At 41.7% G+C, this 21,779-nt stretch overlaps 1 protein-coding gene across 1 annotated transcript in view; it reads right to left on the bottom strand.

Moving 5' to 3' along the window:
* The window catches only part of urod (uroporphyrinogen decarboxylase), a 58,677-nt gene that overhangs the window by 24,488 nt on the left and 12,410 nt on the right, over nucleotides 1-21,779 (bottom strand). The window contains exon 7 of the mRNA XM_078560961.1: nucleotides 16,203-16,340. Coding sequence (XP_078417087.1) covers nucleotides 16,203-16,340 — 138 coding nt within the window. The remainder of the gene's footprint in view (nucleotides 1-16,202; nucleotides 16,341-21,779) is intronic.

Here is a 21,779-nt window from a genome sequence, read left to right as displayed (position 1 = left end):
CTGTTCTTGTAGCCAGTGTTAATACGGCTGGTCCAGATCAATTTCTGGTCAATGATATCCCCCAGGATGTTGATAGTGGGGGATTCAGTGATGGTAATGCCATTGAATGTCATGGGGACATGGTTGGATTCTCTCATGTTGAAGATGGTCATTGCCTGGCATGTGTGTGGCACGAATGTTACTTGCCACTTATCAGCCCAAGCCTGGATATTGTCCAGGTCTTGCTGCATTTAGACACAGACTGGTTCGGTACCTGAGGAGTCACGAATGGTGCTGAACATTGCACAATCAGCAAACATCCCCACTTCTGACCTTACGATGGGAAGGGGAAGGTCATTGATGAAGCAGCTGAAGATGCTTGGGCCGAGGACACTACCCTGAGGAACTCCTGCAGTGATGTCCTGGAACTGAGATCTTCCTTTGTCCTAGGTATGACTCCAACCAGTGACTTCAGTTTTGCTAGGGCTCCTCGATGCCACACCCAGTCAAATGCAGCCTTGGAGTCAAGTTCACCTCGAATTTAATTCAAAAATGAACAAAAGAGCTGAAATTGCATTGAGTTATAGAGGTCAGGGACAGAATGGCCCTGGCGGAACCCAAACCGAGCGTCAGTGAGCAGTTTGTTTCTGCGTAAGTGCCACTTGAAAGCGCTATCATCAATCCCTTTCATCACTTTGGTGAGGATTAAGAGCAGACCGATGGGGTGGTAATTGTCCGGGTTGGATTTGTCCTGCTTTCTGTGGACCTACCTTTTGAATAATGTTGCTACAAATCCTGAATCCTAAACAAGGACATTTTCTTGGAAGAAGATTGGTAGTTAGGAAGCTGCTTTCTTCAAATGATAGATACGGGAATTATAACAGCCAAATAGAGTGTTTGTTATTTGAATAATATTGAGCCCATCAGATGTAAACCTGCCTTCTCAACTCAGGAGAAAGCAGTTCTCGATTAGACTTTCAAATTCTATGATTATAAACAAATCACAAAGCCAGACTCTTAACAAGATTTGTATTTATATTCCTAGGCCTGTTTTTGAACATGGACAGCTTTATGTAGTTTTCCAGAATAAGAAGTTTTGATTCTGTACTGTTGCAATAAAGATACTAATTTGAGGGCAAATGTTTTGTGGGTCTCTGCTCGTATAAACTTCATTTGTCAGCAAAGTAAGAGCCTGTGGAATAAAAGGGACAGGAGTAGCATGGACACAAAATTGGGTGGGTGACAGGAAACAGAGTGGTTGTTAACGGTTGCTTTTCAGATTGGAGGAAGGTATATCATGAGGTTCCACAGTGGTCAGTGTTTGGACCCCTGCTTTCCTTGATATATATTAATAATCTAAACCTGGGGGTATAGGGCACAATTTCAAAATTTGCACATGATACAAAACTTAAAAGTATTCTGAACCATGAGGGGGACAGTGATAACCTCAAGAGGACATGAGATGGTAGGATGGGTGGACATGTGGCAAATGAAATTTAATGCAGAGATGTGTGAAGTGATAAAATTTTGGTAGGAAGAAGGAAGAGGGGCAATATAAAATAAAGCATACAATTCTAATGTGGGTGCAAGAACAGAGTTTGGGGGCTTCATGGCATATAAATTGTTAAAGTTGCAAGGCAGGTTAGGAAAGCAGTTAAAAGGCATATGGCATCGTGGGCTTTATAAATAGAGGCATAGATTACAAAAGCAAGAAAACTATGAAGAATCTTTATAAGCACTGATTTAGTCTCAACTGTATTGTGTCCAAGTCTGGGCACCTACTGTACAAAGCTGTAAAAGCTTTAGAGAAATTGCAAAAATAATACATAAGAATGGTTCCAGGGACGAGGGACTTCAGTTATGAGAATAGATTGGTGAAGTTGGGGTTGTTCTCCTTGGAGAAGGTTGAGAGGAGATTTGATAAATAGATTGACAGGATGGATTTGGAAGAAGGGTTGAGGACCACAGGGCACCAATTTAAGATGACTGGCAAAAGAACCAATGGTGACATAAGGAGGATTTTTAAAAAATCGCGGCAAGTGGTTAGGATTTAGAATATACTGTCCGAGTGTATCGTGGAGGCAGGGCTACAGAGGAAGGTTGAGGGAGTGGGATTAGTTCAATTGCTCTTGCAGGGAGCTGCATGGACACAACAGGCTGAATGGCCGCCTTCTGCGCTGTACCTAATCTATGACTAAACTGGTCCTTTTGGACAGTAAAAAGTACATAATAAAAGTTTTTAAATTTATTTTTTGTTTTAATTTTCCAAAACTGGCTAATGTAACCAATGCAATTAGAAAAATAGTTCATTATATTATTTAAAAGTGAATTTCAGTAATTTTTAAAAAGAGTTATTCTGAAATGGTGGATTGACATGGATGAAAAGTGCTTATTTTGTGATAATCCTATTTAAGTGTTTTAATTGAACTTCAAGTGAACAATTAAATGTATCAAGTATTTTTTGGAAAAAAATAATCCCTTTTATTACACTGCCTCATTGCAAAGTTCATGGCAGATTTCACATTCGTTGATGTGCAGATGAGTTTGAGCAGAAACTCAGGATTAGAAGAAAAACTTGCAAAATGGGGAGAGTTTGCCTGGGATTGGCAATCATGCCACAAGTAAAAAGTTCACCCCACTGTTGATTCTTGTTCCTCAAATAGCCAGGAGGCGAGGCGAGACGAAGCAAGAAAACATGGTTAAGTGTAGCAAGCACTGTTCAGTTCCTTCAGTCTTCTTTTCTGACCCACAACTTAAAATACAGAAGACGACTTTTCCTGCTCATTTTGCTGCAACTTTGGTGAAAGGACTGCAGGGACACCAGAAAAATAGCACGTCATTTTCCCCTTGAATCCATGCTTCTGCTAAAGTTGTGGGAGATAAGCAGAAAAAACCCTGTGCAAATTCACCTACTTAGTATTCAGAAGATGAAAAGGGGCAGTTAAGCCTGGTAAAGTTCAAACCCAAAGCTTCCATTCCTAAATTCCTCACTGATTTCACCTATACCTGACACACGTGCTTCACACTAATCAACACCAATTTTACCAACTGTGGCCATGCTCAGTACTTATAAATTATCAGCATATGTCCCTTCCCCACAAACTCCCTAACTGTTTTGTTTCACTAACTTTACTTGCCATGATCCGATTTGAGACTATGCACTGCAATCTAACTACTAGTGATTCTCATAGGTAGCATATGGCTGCTCTGTAATACCATTTTGAATGTTGCTTAAAGAAATAAAGAAAATTACCTTTAATAGGCTTCTCCTCCAACAACTTATTTTTGGATATGTTTGACCTACCCCACTGCAACTGTATTCTATCACATATTAGAATATAAGCACGTTCTTGAACAGAAAAGACCAAATTCATGAAAATATAGATTTAGGTGATAAGAGGAGAATTTATACAATTCTCAATGTGAATTACCATTCACCAGTGATGAGATAGACCAGGAAATGTGCAAGAATAATGGGACAACAACATTATGGTTTGGTTATCCCTAGGCTGGAGTAAAGATAAGGTTATCCCTAGGCTGGAGTAAAGATAATGTATTTTGTCAAAGCAGGGAGCACTTTTCGGAATGAATCCAAGACTTATGTAGATCATTATGATCAGGAACTCCCTTGCAGCAGCTCCCACACAGCCACCTTAATTTTGTCAGTAGTGTTGGTGGAAATCCCATTTATATGCATAAATGGAGCTTCCACTACATTTCCACTGAAGCCACAGTAGCCAGATAGTATTGGATTTGAAAATTAGGGAAAGTAATACTAAAGAAAATATTGAGAGACATAGAGAATATAGTGGGGAAATGAAAAGAAAGATTAGAAAGGTAACGTGAAGAAAGGCCAGGAGATAATCTCAGAGAACATAATATGGGTCTTTATAATATTAAAAGTAAAAGGAGAATTATAGACAGGCTAGGACCAGAGAGGGAAAAGTACTTCTCTGGAGGGGAGATATGACCGTATAAATATTTTATATACATTTTTACAAATGATGAAGCAAGTAAGAATGTAAGCGCATGAGAGGAGGAAATGGAAACATTAAGGGCCGGATTCTTGCTACTCGAGTTAGGAAATTTCCAAACCCACCTCAGTTTAAAGGGCCCCGTTAGGCCAAATTTTTGCTCCGGGGATGTAGGGGTGGGATCATGCTCACTAATCCCAGAAGCAGATCCTAAGCAATTACAGGAGTAGATAAGTACCAAGGCAGGCTGCTTAGAAGGTCCACCCCTGTTCTCTGGGACTTCATCCAAGTTGTAGTTGTTGTTAGACCCTCTAGGCCTCATCGCTCTCACTCTCCCCACCAACTCATGGCCTCCACCCACACTCCATACCCCTCATGTCACTTCCATAGCCACTCACCCAGTATCCACCATGGGCAGACCTCAGGAAACATGGAGATGAAAAAATAAACTAACACAATACAGTTCTCACTCCTACACACTTGCTAGTGAAGGGGAAAAAAACCCATTCATGAGGTTTAGAAGTTTTGAATGGGTTTCAAATGTTTAATCTCTTTTAAAAACAAATTTCCATTCAGACCCCAAATCAAACATAGCTAATCCTTTAATTACCTCTTTAAACTGTCAAACTGTGAACTCAGAAGCCCTGCTGAAATAACTGTAGCTTTTGAAACTTGGCCACGCATTCATAATGACATCATAATAGGCCTTGGGAAACGTTGACAAACACCTCTATTGAAACTTCATGAACAAGTTGAAATGTTTTTTCTAACCTACCACAAATGGTCTGTCAATCAAAGCAGTCCAACAGGGGGATTTAAAAAAAAAACTGACAGCTTAAGACTGTATTTTTCATGGTTAACGAGGATTTAAAAACTTACTTGATAGAGGTTTTCAAAATAATGAGGGACCTGTACAGAGTAGATAGGGAGAAACCGTTCCCACTCGTAAACCGATCGAGAACCAGAGGGCACATTTTTGAAGTGTTTTGCAAAAGAAGCAAATGCAAGGTGAGAAAAAACTTCTTCACACAGCAAGTAGTTAGGGTTTGGAATGCTTTGCCTGGAAGTGTGGTGGCGGCAGGTTCAACTGAGGCATTCAAGAGGGCATTGAATGATCATTTAAATAGAAACAATGTGCAGGGTTACGGGGAAAAAGCAGGAGATTGGCACTAAGTTAAAATGCTCAAGAGAGCCGGTGCAGACATGATGGGTTGAATGGCCTCCTTCTACACTGTAACAATTCTGTGATTGGGCCTATACTTCTAACTGTAGAAGAACAAGAGGTGATCTTATTGAAGCATACAGGATCCTGAAGGGTCTTGACAGAGTAGACACAGATTGTTTCCTCTAGCTGGGGAATCCGGAACACAGTCTCAGGATAAGGCTTTAGGACTGAGATAAGGATAAATTTCACTCAAAGGGTTCTGAATTCTCTGCCCAACAGGATTGTGGATGCTCCATCATTGAGCATTCTCAAGGCTGAGATAGACAGATTTTTGGTCTCACAGGGAATCGAGGGATTATGGAGAGCGGGCAGAAAATTGGAGTTGTGGCAGATGTCAGCCATGATTGTACTGAATGGGGAAAAACAGGCTCAAGGGGCCTACTCCTGATCCCATTTCTTACATTATGTTAACTCCACAAACAGCAGCCCAATAACCAATCCCATTCAACAGTTGCATCCTGCTTATAACAACATTATGGAAATTTTCTTTATAGAATTTCAACAAGAAAACTGAAAAGCATATTTTACATCTCTTCAATTTTGTTCATGGTATTGCAGTGAATCATAGTATTGAAGTGAATCAAATACAGATTAGATAATGGAAATAATTGCAAGACTGCAATCTAAATAGAGGTTCAGATGGCATTGCAAACTATAAGAGCAAAGCTCAATTGCTTTAATATAACACCTGAACTCTTAAATTAGATTATAGTTTTGCAATCACTCTGGGATATTAGTTATACATTAATGGTGTATACTGCCTCAATTTTATGCACTTTTGTCCCCCCAAATTTGTTTTTAACTTTTGAGCCTGCAGCAGTTATCAAGATGGATCCTGTCAATGCAGTGTTTTCTTACCATGTAATGCCATTTATCCAAGATGATTCAAAAAGTCATCAGTGTTGGTTTGAAACTTGAGAAATAACCTTCAGTTGATCATAGAAAGATTCTACACTGAATAGATATGAAGAGACACCGAATGAATGGCTGAGAGTGAATTCAAGTCTGTAATCTAATTATGGATGCAGAAAATGTCCAACTGCAAGAGGGAAGCCCAAGTATGTAAAACTATCCTCCAATCTCATTGTTTTTCAACTGGCTATCAGCAGTATTTTTTCCAAATAATAATACTACTGTGAATATTTCGTGGTTGTTTTATTCAGTTTTTGTGCTAACAGTCATCTTCATCCAGGCTCCAACAGCTAATTTGTTGAGCTTCAATGATGCACACTTACAATGGGAGATTAACGATTTAGGGATGTCATTACAGGAAGTTAAAAACAAATGTTGATAATAGCCTGTGGCTGGATTACTGGGAAATTCTACAGTGGGATATGTCCTAAAGGTTTTTAAATCTTAAGCTTGGGTTTTATTTTTGGCTCAGATATACCACAATGGTCCTCAAAGGAGTTAAGTGAAAGCAGCTGCAAGACCATTTGTTCTGCATGTATACTCAAAAAAAAATATCACTGGGGAATGCTTGAAAAGCTCACTCAGTAACTTCCTAGCACTTTAATTGATCTACTCCTTTTGGCTGATTTCCCTTCTCTGGAGATGCCTGCTGTATTTATAGCTACGTCTCGCAAGGATGGACCTTCTGTGCAAAGTAGTTCTGTCAGCTACTTAAAGGTCAAGTGGGATGGCTGAGATATCAGCAAGACAAAGAAGAAAAATCAGGTCATTATCTGGGGCCAAAAATTCCATCATTTAAAACTGGGCCGTTTTGGTGATTGAGGTTCTTTCAGCCAGTTAAGCACAAGATGAGCTAAAATACAGATTAAAGCTTCCTTTACCCTGTCTAATTCCTAGACAAGGTTCCCTAATGCACAATCACACACCAACCAATCATTCAGAAAATGAATATCACAGAAGGGGGCCATTCGGCTTATCGAGTCTGTGCCGACTCTTTTGTACAACAATCAAGTTAATCTCATTCCCTCATTCTTTCCCTGCAAATTTTTCTCCAAGTATTTATCCAATTCCCTTTTGAAGGCTACTATTGAAGTTGCATCCACCATCCTATCAGGAAGTGCATTCCAAATCCTAACCACTCATTACATTAAAAGAATCTTTCCTCCTGTCGCCTTATTACTGTCATTTACTGCTGGCAAAACATGGACATTTTAGGACTACACTAAGACTTGAGCTGAAACTGCTCCAAACTCATTCCATAATCATTTCACTAACATCAAAAAGGAGGAGCTATTTCACTAATTAGTTTGTGCTGAACTCAAGTTGCAGAGATGGAAGGATCAACGCTCTGCATCAGCCGCTCCCTGAATCTCAATCCATTTAAATACCACATATGCTTGATAACTAGGTCAAATGGAAAGCATGGGAAAGCAGCCTTAGTTTAACAGAGTGGGTAAATTGTCCTGAAAAGGGAGAAAAACATACAGACTCCAGAGAACAAAAGAAAGGGGAAATCTGGAAATAAATAGCAGGCCAGCATCAGTCAAAAGAAGAGACAGATTTGGCTATATTCTGGAAGATAAAAACAAAATAAAAGAGGGAAAGGAAACATTAGGTTAAAATGAAGGATCAGGAAATGGAATCCAGTAAGTGTTAATGTGTTAAATTACCAGAAAACAGTGTTGATGGCAAAAGGTAAAAACTAGTATATAAATGCAATCTCAGAACAGAAGGGTGTGGAAACAGTCAAATGGGGCAATGAAAAACAATGGAAAAGATTTTTTTTAAAACTGCAGGAAATTAAAATAACAAAACGACATACAAAGCCTGTCCGCATCTCAAAGTGGGAAAATACCTCACCCACCTTAGACTCCACTCAATATATATCTGCACCCCCTCCCTACGTACCATACAGTGGTAGATATGGGGTGTGCATCTTAAAAGCCTGCTGTGCTGAGTGAAGGTGCAAGATAAGTTGGAAGGAAAAAAAACAAAAACAAGTATAAATAAACAAAGAAGCGGCACATCCGGGAGGGGGAGAGTTACCTGGAAGTTTCAGGAGGCGGTCACACCCAGTAGATTAAGTACCTCAAATTCGGTCAGTGGTCAGGGTCAGCAGGGTGTGACTGCAAGTGAGACAGGTAGAGGGATCCTGTGTTCAGGAAAAGAGGAGCCTCAGCTCTTGACCTTGTCCAGCAGGTACGAGGTACTTGCTCCCTGTGTGGATGAGGAGCAGAGCTGTAGGAAGGATGAGCCAGCTGACCACGGCACCGTGGCACAGGAGGCCATTCAAGAGGGGGGAGCAAAAAGACAAGTGGTAGTTGTAGGGGATTCTATAATTAGGGGAATTGATAGCATCCTTTGTAAGCAGGATCGAGAGTCCCGCATGGTATGTTGCCTGCCCGGTGCCAGGGTGAGGAACATCTCTTGACCAGCTTGAAAGGATGTTGGAGAGGGAGGGGGAGGATCCAGTTGTTGTGGTCCACGTCGGGACAAATAACATAGGTAAGACTAGGAAAGAGGACCTGTTTGGGGATTATCGGGAACTAGGAACTAAATTAAAGAACAGGTCCTCAAGGGTTATAATCTCCGGATTATTACCTCAGCCACGTGCAAATTGGCATAGGGACGCGAGAATAAGGGAAGTAAACACGTGGCTAAAGGAGTGGTGCGGGAAAGAGGGGTTCCATTTCATGGGGCACTGGCATCAGTATTGGAACAGGAGGGATCTGTACCGTTGGGACGGTCTCCACCTGAACCAATCTGGGACCAATGTTCTAGCGAAAATGTAAATAGGGTGGTCAACAGGGCTTTAAACTAGAAAGTGGGGGGGGAAAGAGTAAAACTCCAAGAAGTATGACTAATGGGAAACAAAGCTGCAGGTTAGCATGTGGGGGGGTGGATTCAACGTCACAGAAAATTATGAAAAAACTGAAAAGAAAGGAGAGCCCAGGAGAGGCTATTAAATTCTCCAGAACACAAAATAGGACAGAGTGTTTGGAAAGGGCTAGGAATCTAACTTCAAGCACATCAGATAAAGGGACGACAATGAGAAAGGGGACGGGAAATACAGGACTGAAGGTGTTGTATTTGAATGCACGCAGTATACGAAATAAGGTAAATGAGCTTGTGGCGCAGATTGAAATTGGCAGGTATGATGTGGTGGGCATCATGGAGACATGGCTGCAAGGGGATCAGGACTGGGAGCTAAATATCCAAGGATATACATCCTATCGAAAAGATAGGCAGGTTGGCTGAGGGGGTGGGGTTGCTTTGTTAGTAAGAAATGAAGTTAAATCGATAGCAAGAAACGACGTAGGGTCAGATGATGTAGAACCTGTGTGGGTAGAGTTGAGGAATCGCAAAGGTGAAAAAACCATAATGGGAGTTATATACAGGCCTCCGGACAGTAGTCAGGATGTGGGGCACAAGATACACCAGGAGATAGAAAAGGCGTGTAAGAAAGGCAAGGTTACGGTGATCATGGGGGATTTCAATATGCAGGTAGACTGGGAAGATCAGGTTGGTAGTGGATCCCAAGAAAAGGAATTTGTGGAATGTCTACGAGATGGCTTTTTGGAGCAGCTTGTGGTGGAGCCCACTAGGGAACAGGCAATTCTAGATTTAGTGATGTGTAATGAGGCAGATTTGATAAGGGAGCTTAAGGTGAAGGAACCCTTAGGAGGAAGTGACCATAATATGATAGAATTTACCCTGCGATTTGTGAGGAAAAAGCTGGAATCAGATGTAATGGTATTACAGTTGAATAAAGGCAACTACAGAGGCATGAGGGAGGAGCTGGCCAGAATTGACTGGGAGATGAGCCTAGCAGGAAAGACAGTGGAACAGCAATGCAGGAGTTTCTGGGAGTAATTTGGGAGACACAGCAAAAATTCATCACTAGGAAGAAGGAGCATACTAAAGGTAGGACGAGGCAACCATGGCTGACAAGGGAACTCAGGGACAGCATAAAAGCTAAAGAGAAAGCTTACAATGCGGCGAAGAGCAGTGGGAAACCAGGGGATTGGGAAGCCTACAAAGACCAACAAAGGACAACTAAAAAAGAAATAAGGAAGGAGAAGATTAAATATGAGGGTAAACTAGCCAGTAATATAAAAGAAGATTGCAAGAGTTTTTTAGATATATAAAAGGGTAAGAGAGAGGCAAAAGGGGACATTGGGCCGCTGGAAAATAACGCTGGAGAAGTTGTAGTGGGGAACAAAGAAATGGCGGAGGAACTGAATAGGTACTTGGCGTCAGTCTTCACGGTGGAAGATATGAGTAACATCCCCAAAGTTCAAGAGAGTCGGGGGGCAGAGGTGAGTATGGTGGCCATTACCAAGGAGAAGGTGCTAGGATAACTGAAAGGTCTGAAGGTGGATAAATCACCTGGACCAGATGGATTACACCCCAAAGTTCTGAAGGAGATAGCTGAAGAGATAGTGGAGGCGTTAGTGGTGATCTTTCAGGAATCACTGGAGTCAGGGAGGGTCCCAGAGGACTGGGAAATCGCTAATATAACCGCCCTGTTTAAGAAGGGAGAGAGGCAAAAGACGGGAAATTACAGGCCGATTAGCCTGACCTCGGTCGTTGGTAAGATTTTAGAGTCCATTATTAAGGATGAGATTTCAGAATACTTGGAAGTGCATGGTAAAATAGGGCAAAGTCAGCATGGCTCAAGGGGAGGTCATGCCTGACAAATCTGTTAGAATTCTTTGAGGACGTACCGAGTAGGTTAGACAAAGGAGAGCCAATGGATGTTATCTACTTGGAATTCCAGAAGGCCTTTGACAAGGTGCCGCACAGGAGGCTGCTCAGTAAGATAAGAGCCCATGGTGTTAGAGGCAAGGTACTAGCATGGATAGAAGATTGGCTGTCTGGCAGGAGGCAGAGAGTGGGGATAAGGGGGTCCTTCTCAGGATGGCGGCCGGTGACTAGTGGAGTTCCGCAGGGGTCAGTGTTGGGACCACAACTTTTCACTTTATACATTAATGATCTAGATGAAGGAACTGAGGGCATCCTGGCTAAGTTTGCAGATGATACAAAGATAGGTGGAGGGACAGGTAGTATTGAGGAGGCGGGGAGGCTGCAGAAGGATTTGGATAGGTTAGGAGAATGGGCAAAGAAGTGGCAGATGGAATACAACGTGGGGAAGTGTGAGGTCATGCACTTTGGTAGGAAGAAGAGGCATAGACTATTTTCTAAATGGGGAGATAATTCAGAAATCTGGAGTGCAAAGGGACTTGGGAGTCCTAGTCCAGGATTCTCTTAAGGTTAACTTGCAGGTTGAGTCGGTAGTTAGGAAGGCAAATGAAGTGTTGGCATTTATTTTGAGGGGACTAGAATATAAAAGCAGGGATGTGCTGTTGAGGCTTTATAAGGCTCTGGTCAGACCACATTTAGAATATTGTGAGCAATTTTGGACCCCGTATCTCAGGAAGGCTGGCCCTGGAGAGGGTCCAGAGGAGGTTCACGAGAATGATTCCAGGAATGAAAGGCTTAACATATGAGGAACGTTTGAGGACTCTGGGTCTATACTCGATGGAGTTTAGAAGGATGAGGGGGGATCTGATTGAAACTTACAGAATACTGAAAGGCCTGGATAGAGTGGACGTGGGGAAGATGTTTCCATTAGTAGGAGAGACTAGGACCCGAGGGCACAGCCTCAGAGTAAAGGGAAGACGTTTTAGGACAGAGATGAGGAGAAACTTCTTTGGCCAGAGAGTGGTGAATCTATGGAATTCATTGCCACAGAAGGCTGTGGAGGCCAGGTGATTGAGTGTATTTAAGACGGAGATAGATAGGTTCTTGATTGGTAAGGGGATCAAAGGTTACGGGGAGAAGGCAGGAGAATGGGGTTGAGAAACTTATCAGCCATGATTGAATGGCGGAGCAGACTCGATGGGCCGAATGGCCTAATTTCTGCTTCATGTCTTATGGTCTTAAATCTGATAGGTACCTCATCCCCAAAATCTCACAGCTGCTTTTTATTACCATGTTTTTCACAATTGTTCATGGATGTGAACGAAAAGAAATATTAGGCAAGCTAACCTGGACCTAGATAGTTGTATATAGATAAAACTATGGCAATGCACGTTTTGCTGACATTAGGAATCAGAGTTTAGTTAGAGAACAAATATAGACTGTTGCAGGATGATTTGAACAGAATTATGGATGGTTTTTAATTTCAAGAGGGCTCAACTTTCCTCTTGTAGTAAATAAAACTAAAATTCAAATGAATTGCCTACACCTCTCAAGATCTAAGTTAAGAAGCTCAACGTAGAGAAAACACCAAGGCTAAATTTAGTTTATGCTAGGGTTTGATAGAAATGGCTGAGGATGATGGTGATGTCTTAGTAAATATTCTCAGTACTTCAATGAAGAGCAGGAAGTGATGGATGATTGGATGAGTATGTGTATAGTTCCCCTATTTAAAATACTCAACAGATTTGAGACAGCATATAGGGAAGCCATTTCCTCTGGTAGGGGAATCCAGAACAAGGGGTCACATTCTTAAAATTAGAGTGAGGCTATTCAGGGGTGTAATAAAAGTGCACTTTTTCAACAAATTGTAGTGGAAATGTGGCATTCCCTCTTGCAAAAGGCTGCAGGCCCCGAGTCATTTGAAATTTTCAAGATGGAGATCAGCAGATTTTTATGATACAAGGGGTGTGAATCAAAGACGGTGAGGTGCCAATCAGCCATGATCTAATGGAATGGTGGTTTAAGAAGGGATTAAAATCATTACCTGAAAACTATACATTGATCAGGAATTAAACAGAAAGCATTATTAGGGATGCTATTCATGATTAACAAGAATGCTCAGGCATGATGGGAGATTCACTTCAGAAAGCAGTGGTCATGTTTGGTAAACTTTATCTAGTTGTTTGAAGTTACCACAAGTGAATTTTCAAAAGCTTTTGAGAAGTGCTAAAATTAAGTTTCATGATGTCAAGGGGAATATTTGAGATAGATGACCAATTGGCATTAGGACTACAGGCAAGGAGTGATTTCAAGTGGGGCATCTTCCTATTGGAGTCTCATCACTAGTGTGATACCTCAGAGTTCGGTACAGAGTCTCTTCCCATATATCAGGTTTTCTAATTATGTGAAGCAGAGCAAATTCAATAGTCATTAAATTCACAGATGATACCAAGTTGTGCTGTAAATTACAACCAAATCTTGATAGAATGTAAGAAGTAGACCCAAGAGTGGAGTATGTCTTTAAGTGTGTAGTTATGCACGAAGGGTTCACAATTTAGGTTCAGAATATAACATGGACTAGTATGGGAACAGGAGTAGGTTATTTAGCACCTCAACCCACTGAGGTATCATTTAAAGGCGATGGGAGTTATCCCATTGCTAAGCTCAGTGTCAGGTGGTTGCAGCAAAAACAGAATCCAGCCTGACTGTGTTGGCCAGGTCATTCAGTATATTAGGGTTTTGATGCATCCTTTTGATACCATCCCCTCAAGCAAGATATGTTGACTCTGGAGAAGGTAAAGAGAAGGGAAATTGGGATGATCCAGTTCCTAAATGCATTGAGCTATATGGACAGGCTGTGTGTCTTGGTTTGGATTCACTGGAGGGACATAGTCTGAGAGGGGATCTGATTCACCCTTTTAAAATGAAGGATACATTATAGAATACAAGTGCATAGATAGTTTTGAGGTGAAGAAGTTGAGTAGAAGTAGGAAGCATTCATTTAAATTGAGGAAGTAGAGTGTAAGGCTAGATGTGGATGAGACAGAATTCAAGAGTTGATAATGTGCAACTTTTGGAAAACTATATCATAGCAGGAAGGCAGGATTTCAGACAATAAGCAAGTTGCAGACTCCTGGAGTTCATTTGATCGCCTATGAACAGTTGGAAAGAATTTCCCGAGTTGGCTTTGTGTAAGACTCCTCTTGACACCACAAATTTCCATTTCAATTACGTCATGAACGAGGCCTATGAATAATACTTCCTGACTCAGGCCATCAAAAAGGAACCAAGGGCGTCATCAGAAATATTACACAAAATGATCTTTTATCTTCACTTGAACCACAATTACTCCTGCCAATTGTTAAATGGAAGAATTTCATATCCCTCCATACTCTCCTCTAATATTACCATCCACTCCTGCAAAGCTTGCCAATGAACATCATGATAAACTTCTCAGAAGAGCATGCTGTTGAGAGCTTTGGTAGGTTCCAAACTTTAGCCAGTCCCTGTAATTCCTCTCCCCTGTCCCACAATAACACAAGATCCTAATCTCAACAGTGTCACTGAAGCAGCACAAGCATTGAAAAGTTCCATGGATCGGAAGAGGGGATCAAAGTAAGCTAAATTTTTCAGCTTTTTAAAAAAAAATTAAATACGATAGCTTTAAGTATTGCGCTGAAGAAATGGAAACACTATAAAGATAATGCTAATAAGACTCAGATTTCTTGCTGCAGTTTCAAGCCTTCGTGATGCTGGTTTAAAAAAATCCTCTCCTATCACGAAATCCTGCCGACTCTGCAAGGCTTGCTCAATGTTGTAGCAGCACGTCAATCCTGAGAAATTATAGCTTCGCAGATCTGTTCATTATGTCTTCCAAATACAAGTTTAATGTTAAGATACGAATTCAATCCAATTTTCTATTATGTGAGAGAGCTTATTCCCCTTACTCATTTAAAAAAAACTTTTTATTTTTAAATTGTAAGAAGCATTGTGTCAGCTGGTTTTCGTGTGACAGCCCATCTGTGCAGATGAGATTTTGATATTGTTATTGGGTTTTACATCAGTGCTCTCATTTAAATGAGGAGTTCCAAACTGTTTTAGGGGTGCCAGGGTCATCTTATGTATATGTAAAGATGCAAGAAGGAAAAAAGGGAAGAAAAGCCAATTGCTGAGGAATTTCAAATCAAGAAGATAGATTACTCTGCACTGCCTCATGGGATTAACTAATAGTGTTTTATAAATTTAAATGAAATCAAAAGCAGCTGTCTGGGCAAAAAGAGACATGGGCAGACTCAAGCATTCAGAACTGGACTGCTCATTTTAATAGGGAACCTTCACTTAAGTGGTTTAAAATTTTGGTTTTTGCATAGAGGTTGTTTCAGGCAAGGCAGAGCAAAAGAGAAGGTACTGCAAATGATAAAATTCAGTTCCCCATCTTTCATCCCAGAGAGAAATATGCCCAATTTCATTCACCGTGACCAGTATTTGCATTTCCTCTTAAAAGACTTCTGATGGTCAACGGGCAAGTACGCTATTAAATGTATGTTCAGATTAATAAAGTCCCAAACCACAAATTACACTCAGGCTAAGCAGCCCTGCTGAAAAGTGCATGCACGCTGGTGAAAGCTGACATTCTTAGTCTAGGATAAAACATGAGGGATATCTGGCTGGCGACTTACTGAAGTGCTATCAGTGTGCCTGTAGAAACATTGCCTGGTACATGTTCATCCTTTCCAAGGTAGGAAAGTTTGGACGATAAATAAAAACCTTTAGTCCAGTTACTGAACAAGTGGGTAGGGCGAGATGCCTTAATTCTAACTTTATTATGGAATTGGGGTGGTGGGGGAATGTCATTTGCAAAACACACTTGAACGGAATGCAGTTGGTGTTTGGTGAGATAGGTTTGTTTATCAACATTTGCTCAATGCTGATGATTTAGGTTGGCTATACAAAGGTACACAAGAGATCAAATTCTACATGGCAGCATAACCTATGCATTTGACACTCAATTTACACTGTACTAAAGATTAGATGCCAAAACCAGGCTGAAAATAATCAAACTAAAAGTAAATTTTTAACCAACCCAGGCAGTAGACTAGAATGACTAATAAAGGGTCTTCCGAAGAAGGAGAGAGATAGCGGAAGGAAATGTGACTGAGCAATGTTGGTTATGGATTGTTCCGTGAAATCATACTGATGCTCTCAGTAATTGGATTATTTTTGCCAATATTACATATTTAAAGAGCAAAAGAATTATGTCAAGTAACGTACCAAGCGCAGTGAAGTGTTGAAGATATTCTTTAATGGCCGAGTCAGGTAGAAATAAGAAAATGGGATTTAACAAAAGCAAAGGAGGACATGCCAATATTTGTCTCCTGCAGATGGTACAAGATAGATAAGAATCTTACCATTGGCACTTGATCTAGGCCCAAAACCTTCAGTTTTTCCTTCACTCGGTGGGCGATCTCTCTGAGGTATGCCAGGGAAAACTCAGTGAACTGCTCACTTCCAAGATGTCCAGCATGAGATTCAAACACCTGCAGTGCCTGTAAAGAGAGAAAGACAAGGAACTCCATAGGTAAAAAGAACAAAATTGATTTTTATACATTAAAAACTCTCAGGCCAATTCTGGTTACCCCTATTAAAAGATATTGTAACACTAGTTAGAAATTATTGTGCGATTTATAACCTTCCAACCTCCACTAAATGTATATCCATGTCTCACTGGTTTTGCTAAGTAACAAAACAAAACTTTTGAATATCAAGGTTGTGCCACATCAAATAGGTAAAGGACAGTGAGCACCAGCAGGGTATTTTCTATGAATTATAGTGAATTCCCCACCATGTTGCACATACACACTAGGCAGCCATTGTCACTAGACATCAGTCTGCAGTGAGCAGCTACCCTGACTGATGACTTCTCTGGGCTAGGGAGATAAAGTCCAATCAGAGCCACTTAACTATTATCCTTAGTGAAATCAGCTGATTGAATTGGGCCTTGAACTTTAGTCCTTTGTTCCCTATAGCCCCAGTACCACACTAGGCAGTACATGTTAACTCTTCATGCACAAGGTTAGATGTTGTGTGTCGACAGGCCAGTTACTCGTAGAATGCAACAACAACTTATAGTTATATTGTACCTTTAACACAGTAAAATGTCCCAAGATGCTTCACAGGAGCATTATAAAACAAAGTATGACATCGCATAACATAATGAGAGATCAGGTCAGATGACCAAAAGCTTGGTCAAAGAGGTAGGTTTTAAGGAGTGTCTTAATGAAGGAAAGTAAGGTAGAGAGGGGGAAGAGGTTCAGGGAGGGAATTCCTGGGCTTGGGGTGAAGGTAACTGAAGGCATGGTCACAAATTATAAATGGAAATGCACAAGCTGCCAGAATTAGAGGAGTGCTGATATCCTGAAGGGTTGTGAGGCTGAAGAAAATTACAGAGATAGGGAGGCACAAGATCATGGAGGGATTCAAAAACAAGGATGAGAATATTAAAGTCAAGATGCTGGTGTACCAGGAGCCAAAAACAATGCACAATCAAGCTCATGTTCTTATCTGATGTTCATGTACCTACACCATCCTGCAGAGGTCGCTAAGATGTGAATTAAGAGCATGAAATATGATTAATCGCTTTTAGTCCAGAGGTACTGGAGCCAGGGCCAGTGCAACCATGAGGCAAATTAGGTGGTTGCCTCGAAAAACAAAATTTGGGGGAGGCGGTTGAGCCACCAAAAAACTGGATTAAATTTGAGGGACCATTAATGGTAAATCAAGCAAGTTCTGCTTATTGTTATATAAGGTAAAAGGGATTCAAACAGCACAAGAGTAAAATGTGGAGATGGAGTTGTGTCATAAACTTTTGGCATGGCTAGGTTGTGTGTGGTGTGGTTGTGTTTGAAGGAATTGCCTGTTCTGTCACAGCTTCTCATGAACACACAGCGCTTGAACAGGTTGGAAAAGTTGAATGAATCCAGGGAGGCGGCAGGTTTGCAGTTGCACGTTAGCTGGAGGAGGTTGGAACCGAGAGCGCGCAAGAGCGAGATAATGTAGCCCGCTCTACCGTAATGATCATCGATTGTGTAAATTGCACATAAAAGTATCTAGTAACTGTTGCAAGAACATACACTATTACATCATGTGAGTCATATTACACATTATAATGTGTGTTTCTTGTAGTACATAATCTGTAAAAAGTGTAGAACAATGAGAATGTACAATCAGTAATATTCTCCTTTTTCATGTACCTAATTATAAATGCAGAATTTTTATTCATGCTAATGCACAATATTCATTTTTGGAAGTTAAGAATGGTTGGGGGGGGGGGGGGGGGGGGGGGGTCCGTGGGGAAGGCTGAAGTCTCGCCTGGGGCACCTCCTGCAGCAGCCTTGACTGGAGTTGTAACTGTAGCACTACTGCCACATTTGACAGCAGCTATCAGCATTTACCAAGGATCAAGTCGAGAATTTTTTGGTCTTTCAGGTCCTTGAATCAGCCAGAGCTGCCTCTCTGCAGATCATCTTGTGATAGGCATATTTATCAACCTGGTGCATTAGTTAGTGGGCTGGAGGCAGCTAGTTTGCTGGAGTACAGAACTACTACTTTGATAGTAGATCAGGGATTTCCACGAGGCCTGAACAATATGACTGCAAATTTCCAGATTGGATCAGGACTTAGAGAAAACATCTGAGCCTCTTCCCAATCCAGGTTGGATCAAAATATGCAGAAAACTCAGAGGGTCATGAATTTTTGGAATTTTCTATCCCAGAGAGCTGTGAGAGCGGAGCTATTGAACACTGAATAAATTCAAGACCGAGATACAGATTTTTGAACTACATGGGAGTCAGGAGTTATGGGAACCAGCAGGAAGATAGTGTTGAGGCCAAAATCAGATCAACCACTAAGATGAAAGCAAAACACCGCAGACACTGGAAATCTGAAATAAAAACAGAAAATGCTGGAAATGCTGTATAGCCTACTTCTCCTATTTATGTTTTTAAAACACCCAGGCCTCATCCTAAACACAGTTCAGCCCACAAAGTAATTCTTCCCAGAGTTCTTCAAAAATAGCCCGCCCAAAAAAAAAAGGTACTCACTAATAACGAACTAGGAGACATTCTAAATAAATTTTGATCGTTAGCCAGAAGCTGACTCAGACTGGTAAATATCCCCAGTTAACCCAGGTTAACATGACACATACATTCCTCAATTCACCTGCCTTTGGAGACTCACAGCATTGTAGCAATTCAATTAAAATGATTGGTAAGACATCAACTCAGCTCTACATGTAGCCAAACAGTAAAAACCAAGATAAAAACAAAATACTGCGGATGCTGGAAATCTGAAACAAAAACAAAATGCTGGAAAAACTCAGCAGGTCTGACAGCATGTGTGGAGCGAGAAACAGAGTTAACACTTCGAGTCCGTATGACTCTTCTTCAGCTCTGAAGAGAAGTCATGCGGACTTGAAGCATTAACTCTGTTTTTCTCTCCACACATGCTATTAGGCCTGCTGAATTTTTCCAGCATTTTCTGTTTTTGTAGTAGTAAAAACCAATACTAGTTCCTGAAGCAGCCCTTGGGCTGGTCATATGTAACTATGAAAAACTCACTTTCTTCTGCTTGGTATTTGTTTCATGTACGCAGAACCGCATTTACTGAAGAATACATCCCAGTGTATCAAACACTGTCTATTAGACAACGTATAATGCAAAGCACCAAAGTAATATATTTTCAAAAATCTCCTAAGATTGTTGGGGCCAGTATTAGTGATTCAACCAATTAACAACTACTGCTCCTTTACGAGAGATTAATGGCCTGGATCTTCCGAGGAGCAGCAATCGTTGTCAGATTGCCACTCCACTCGAACACTCCCCCAATCCGATGCTGCTCCACATTTCTGACCTTCTGAGCACGGCTCTGCCAGAAACGTGAAGCACAGCATCTCTTAGAAAGTACCATTGCAGAGGTGGCGGGGGGGGGGGAAAGAGAGAGAGAGAGAGAGAGAGAAAGAGACAGCACACATACCTTTTTTAAGGCACTAGCTGCTGTATGGTAAGTTTAAAAGGTCCAGTTTGAATGTTAGTGTATTGGTGAGTCGATGAGTGAGTAGGGGGTGGGTAGAGTGGTAGGTGTTTTTTTAAAAATTCATTTTACGGGGTATGGGTGTCACTGGCTAGGCCAGCATTTATTAGCCCTCCCTAATTGCCCTTGAGAAGGTGGTGGTGAGCTGCCTTCTTGAATCGCTGTAGTCCATGTGCTGGTACGCCCACAGTGCTGTTAGGGAGAGATCTCCAGGATTTTGACCTGGAGGTGTGAGAGGTGGCAGCTGGGTCTGGGTGGGGGGGGTAGTCAGGTCAGGTTGGGAGGGTGGTGAGTTTGTTGGGGCAGGGGGTCAGTTCTGTAGTAACCCAGGAGTTAGTCTAGGTTTTAATCAGTCTAACATTTCCTGGGTAACTCTTCAGCGAAGTACCACGGAACTGTCTGAAGTCTCCAACTCTATCTCAAAGCCAAAAACATTTGTGGAGGGTCTTGGGGAGCAGGAACATCAGAAGGTGAAAATTCCCCAGGCAATTCTCATGTAGGTCAGCGCATCAGGACTTCCACAGGGTCCCAACACACATTTCAAACATATGTTGGGCCTCCAACGATCCAGAGACTGGAAGATTTGGACCAATGGCTGCAGCATTTTTCTCTGTTAAGACTTTGATTCACGTACTAAATGGTCTAACTTCAGAGAATAGCAAAAGGAACAATCAAATATAGTGCCACCAGTGTGGCACTATTGGGATCAAACACCCAAGGAATATAGATATGTGGGCTAAGGGTGCTGTGGCTGCAAATGATAAACATGTCAGTTCACCAGGTTTTTAAACAAAGATGCACGATTATGTTATATTACATACTGTATCCAATAAAAAGTTTTAAAAAATGATCAAAGATTAAACACAAGAATCACAGTGCACTGGTCACGACTTTGACATAAGCTTTCTTCCCAGGGACCAACATTGAGATTTGTAAGTACAGTTTTCAAAGCTGACTGGCCATGTTCTTAGGCTGTTTCACACCTCTCAATGTGCAGCAATGCTGCTTTAACTGCTGAAAGATCCCACAACCTTCATGAGTAAGTGGAGTGCTGCCACCCAGTGGCGTTTCTGCAGTACTGCTGGTTCTGCCCTGCTAAAGTTAAAAATGGGAAGCAAACTTCCTCCTACCTCTCCCTGGACCATGACCCCACCACTGAACATCAAGCTATTGTTTCCAGGACTGTCACTGACCTCATCTCCTCTGGAGATCTTCCTTCCACAGCTTCCAACCTGATAGTCACCCAACGTCGGACGGCCCGCTTCTACCTCCTACCCAAAATCCACAAACAGGGCTGTCCCGGCAGACCGATCGTGTCAGCCTGTTCCTGCCCCACGGAACTCATTTCTCGTTACCTTGACTCCCTTCTCTCTCCCCTTGTCCAGTCCCTTCCCACCTACATCCACGATTCCTCTGACACCCTACGTCATATCAACAATTTCCAGTTCCTTTGCCCCAACCGCCTCCTCTTCACCATGGACGTCCAATCCCTCTACACCTCCATCCCCCACCAGGATGGTCTGAGGGCCCTTAGCTTCTTCCTTGAACAGAGGCCCGAACAATCCCCATCCACCACTACTCTCCTCCGTCTGGCTGAACTTGTTCTCACACTGAACAATTTCTCCTTTAACTCTTCTCACTTCCTCCAAATAAAAGGTGTGGCTATGGGTACCTGCATGGGCCCCAGCTATGCCTGTCTCTTTATGGGGTATGTGGAACATTCTTTGTTCCAGTCCTACTCCGGCCCCCTCCCACAACTCTTTCTCCGGTACATCGATGATTACTTTGGTGCTGCTTCATGCTCTCGTCGGGACCTGGAAAAATTTATTAATTTTGCTTCCAATCTCCACCCCTCCATCATTTTCACATGGTCCATCTCTGACACTTCCCTTCCCTTC

This window comes from Cetorhinus maximus, chromosome 17 (assembly GCF_964194155.1).
Source record: "Cetorhinus maximus chromosome 17, sCetMax3.hap1.1, whole genome shotgun sequence".
Classification (NCBI taxonomy): domain Eukaryota; kingdom Metazoa; phylum Chordata; class Chondrichthyes; order Lamniformes; family Cetorhinidae; genus Cetorhinus; species Cetorhinus maximus.
This window is presented reverse-complemented; position numbering and strand designations above follow the sequence as displayed.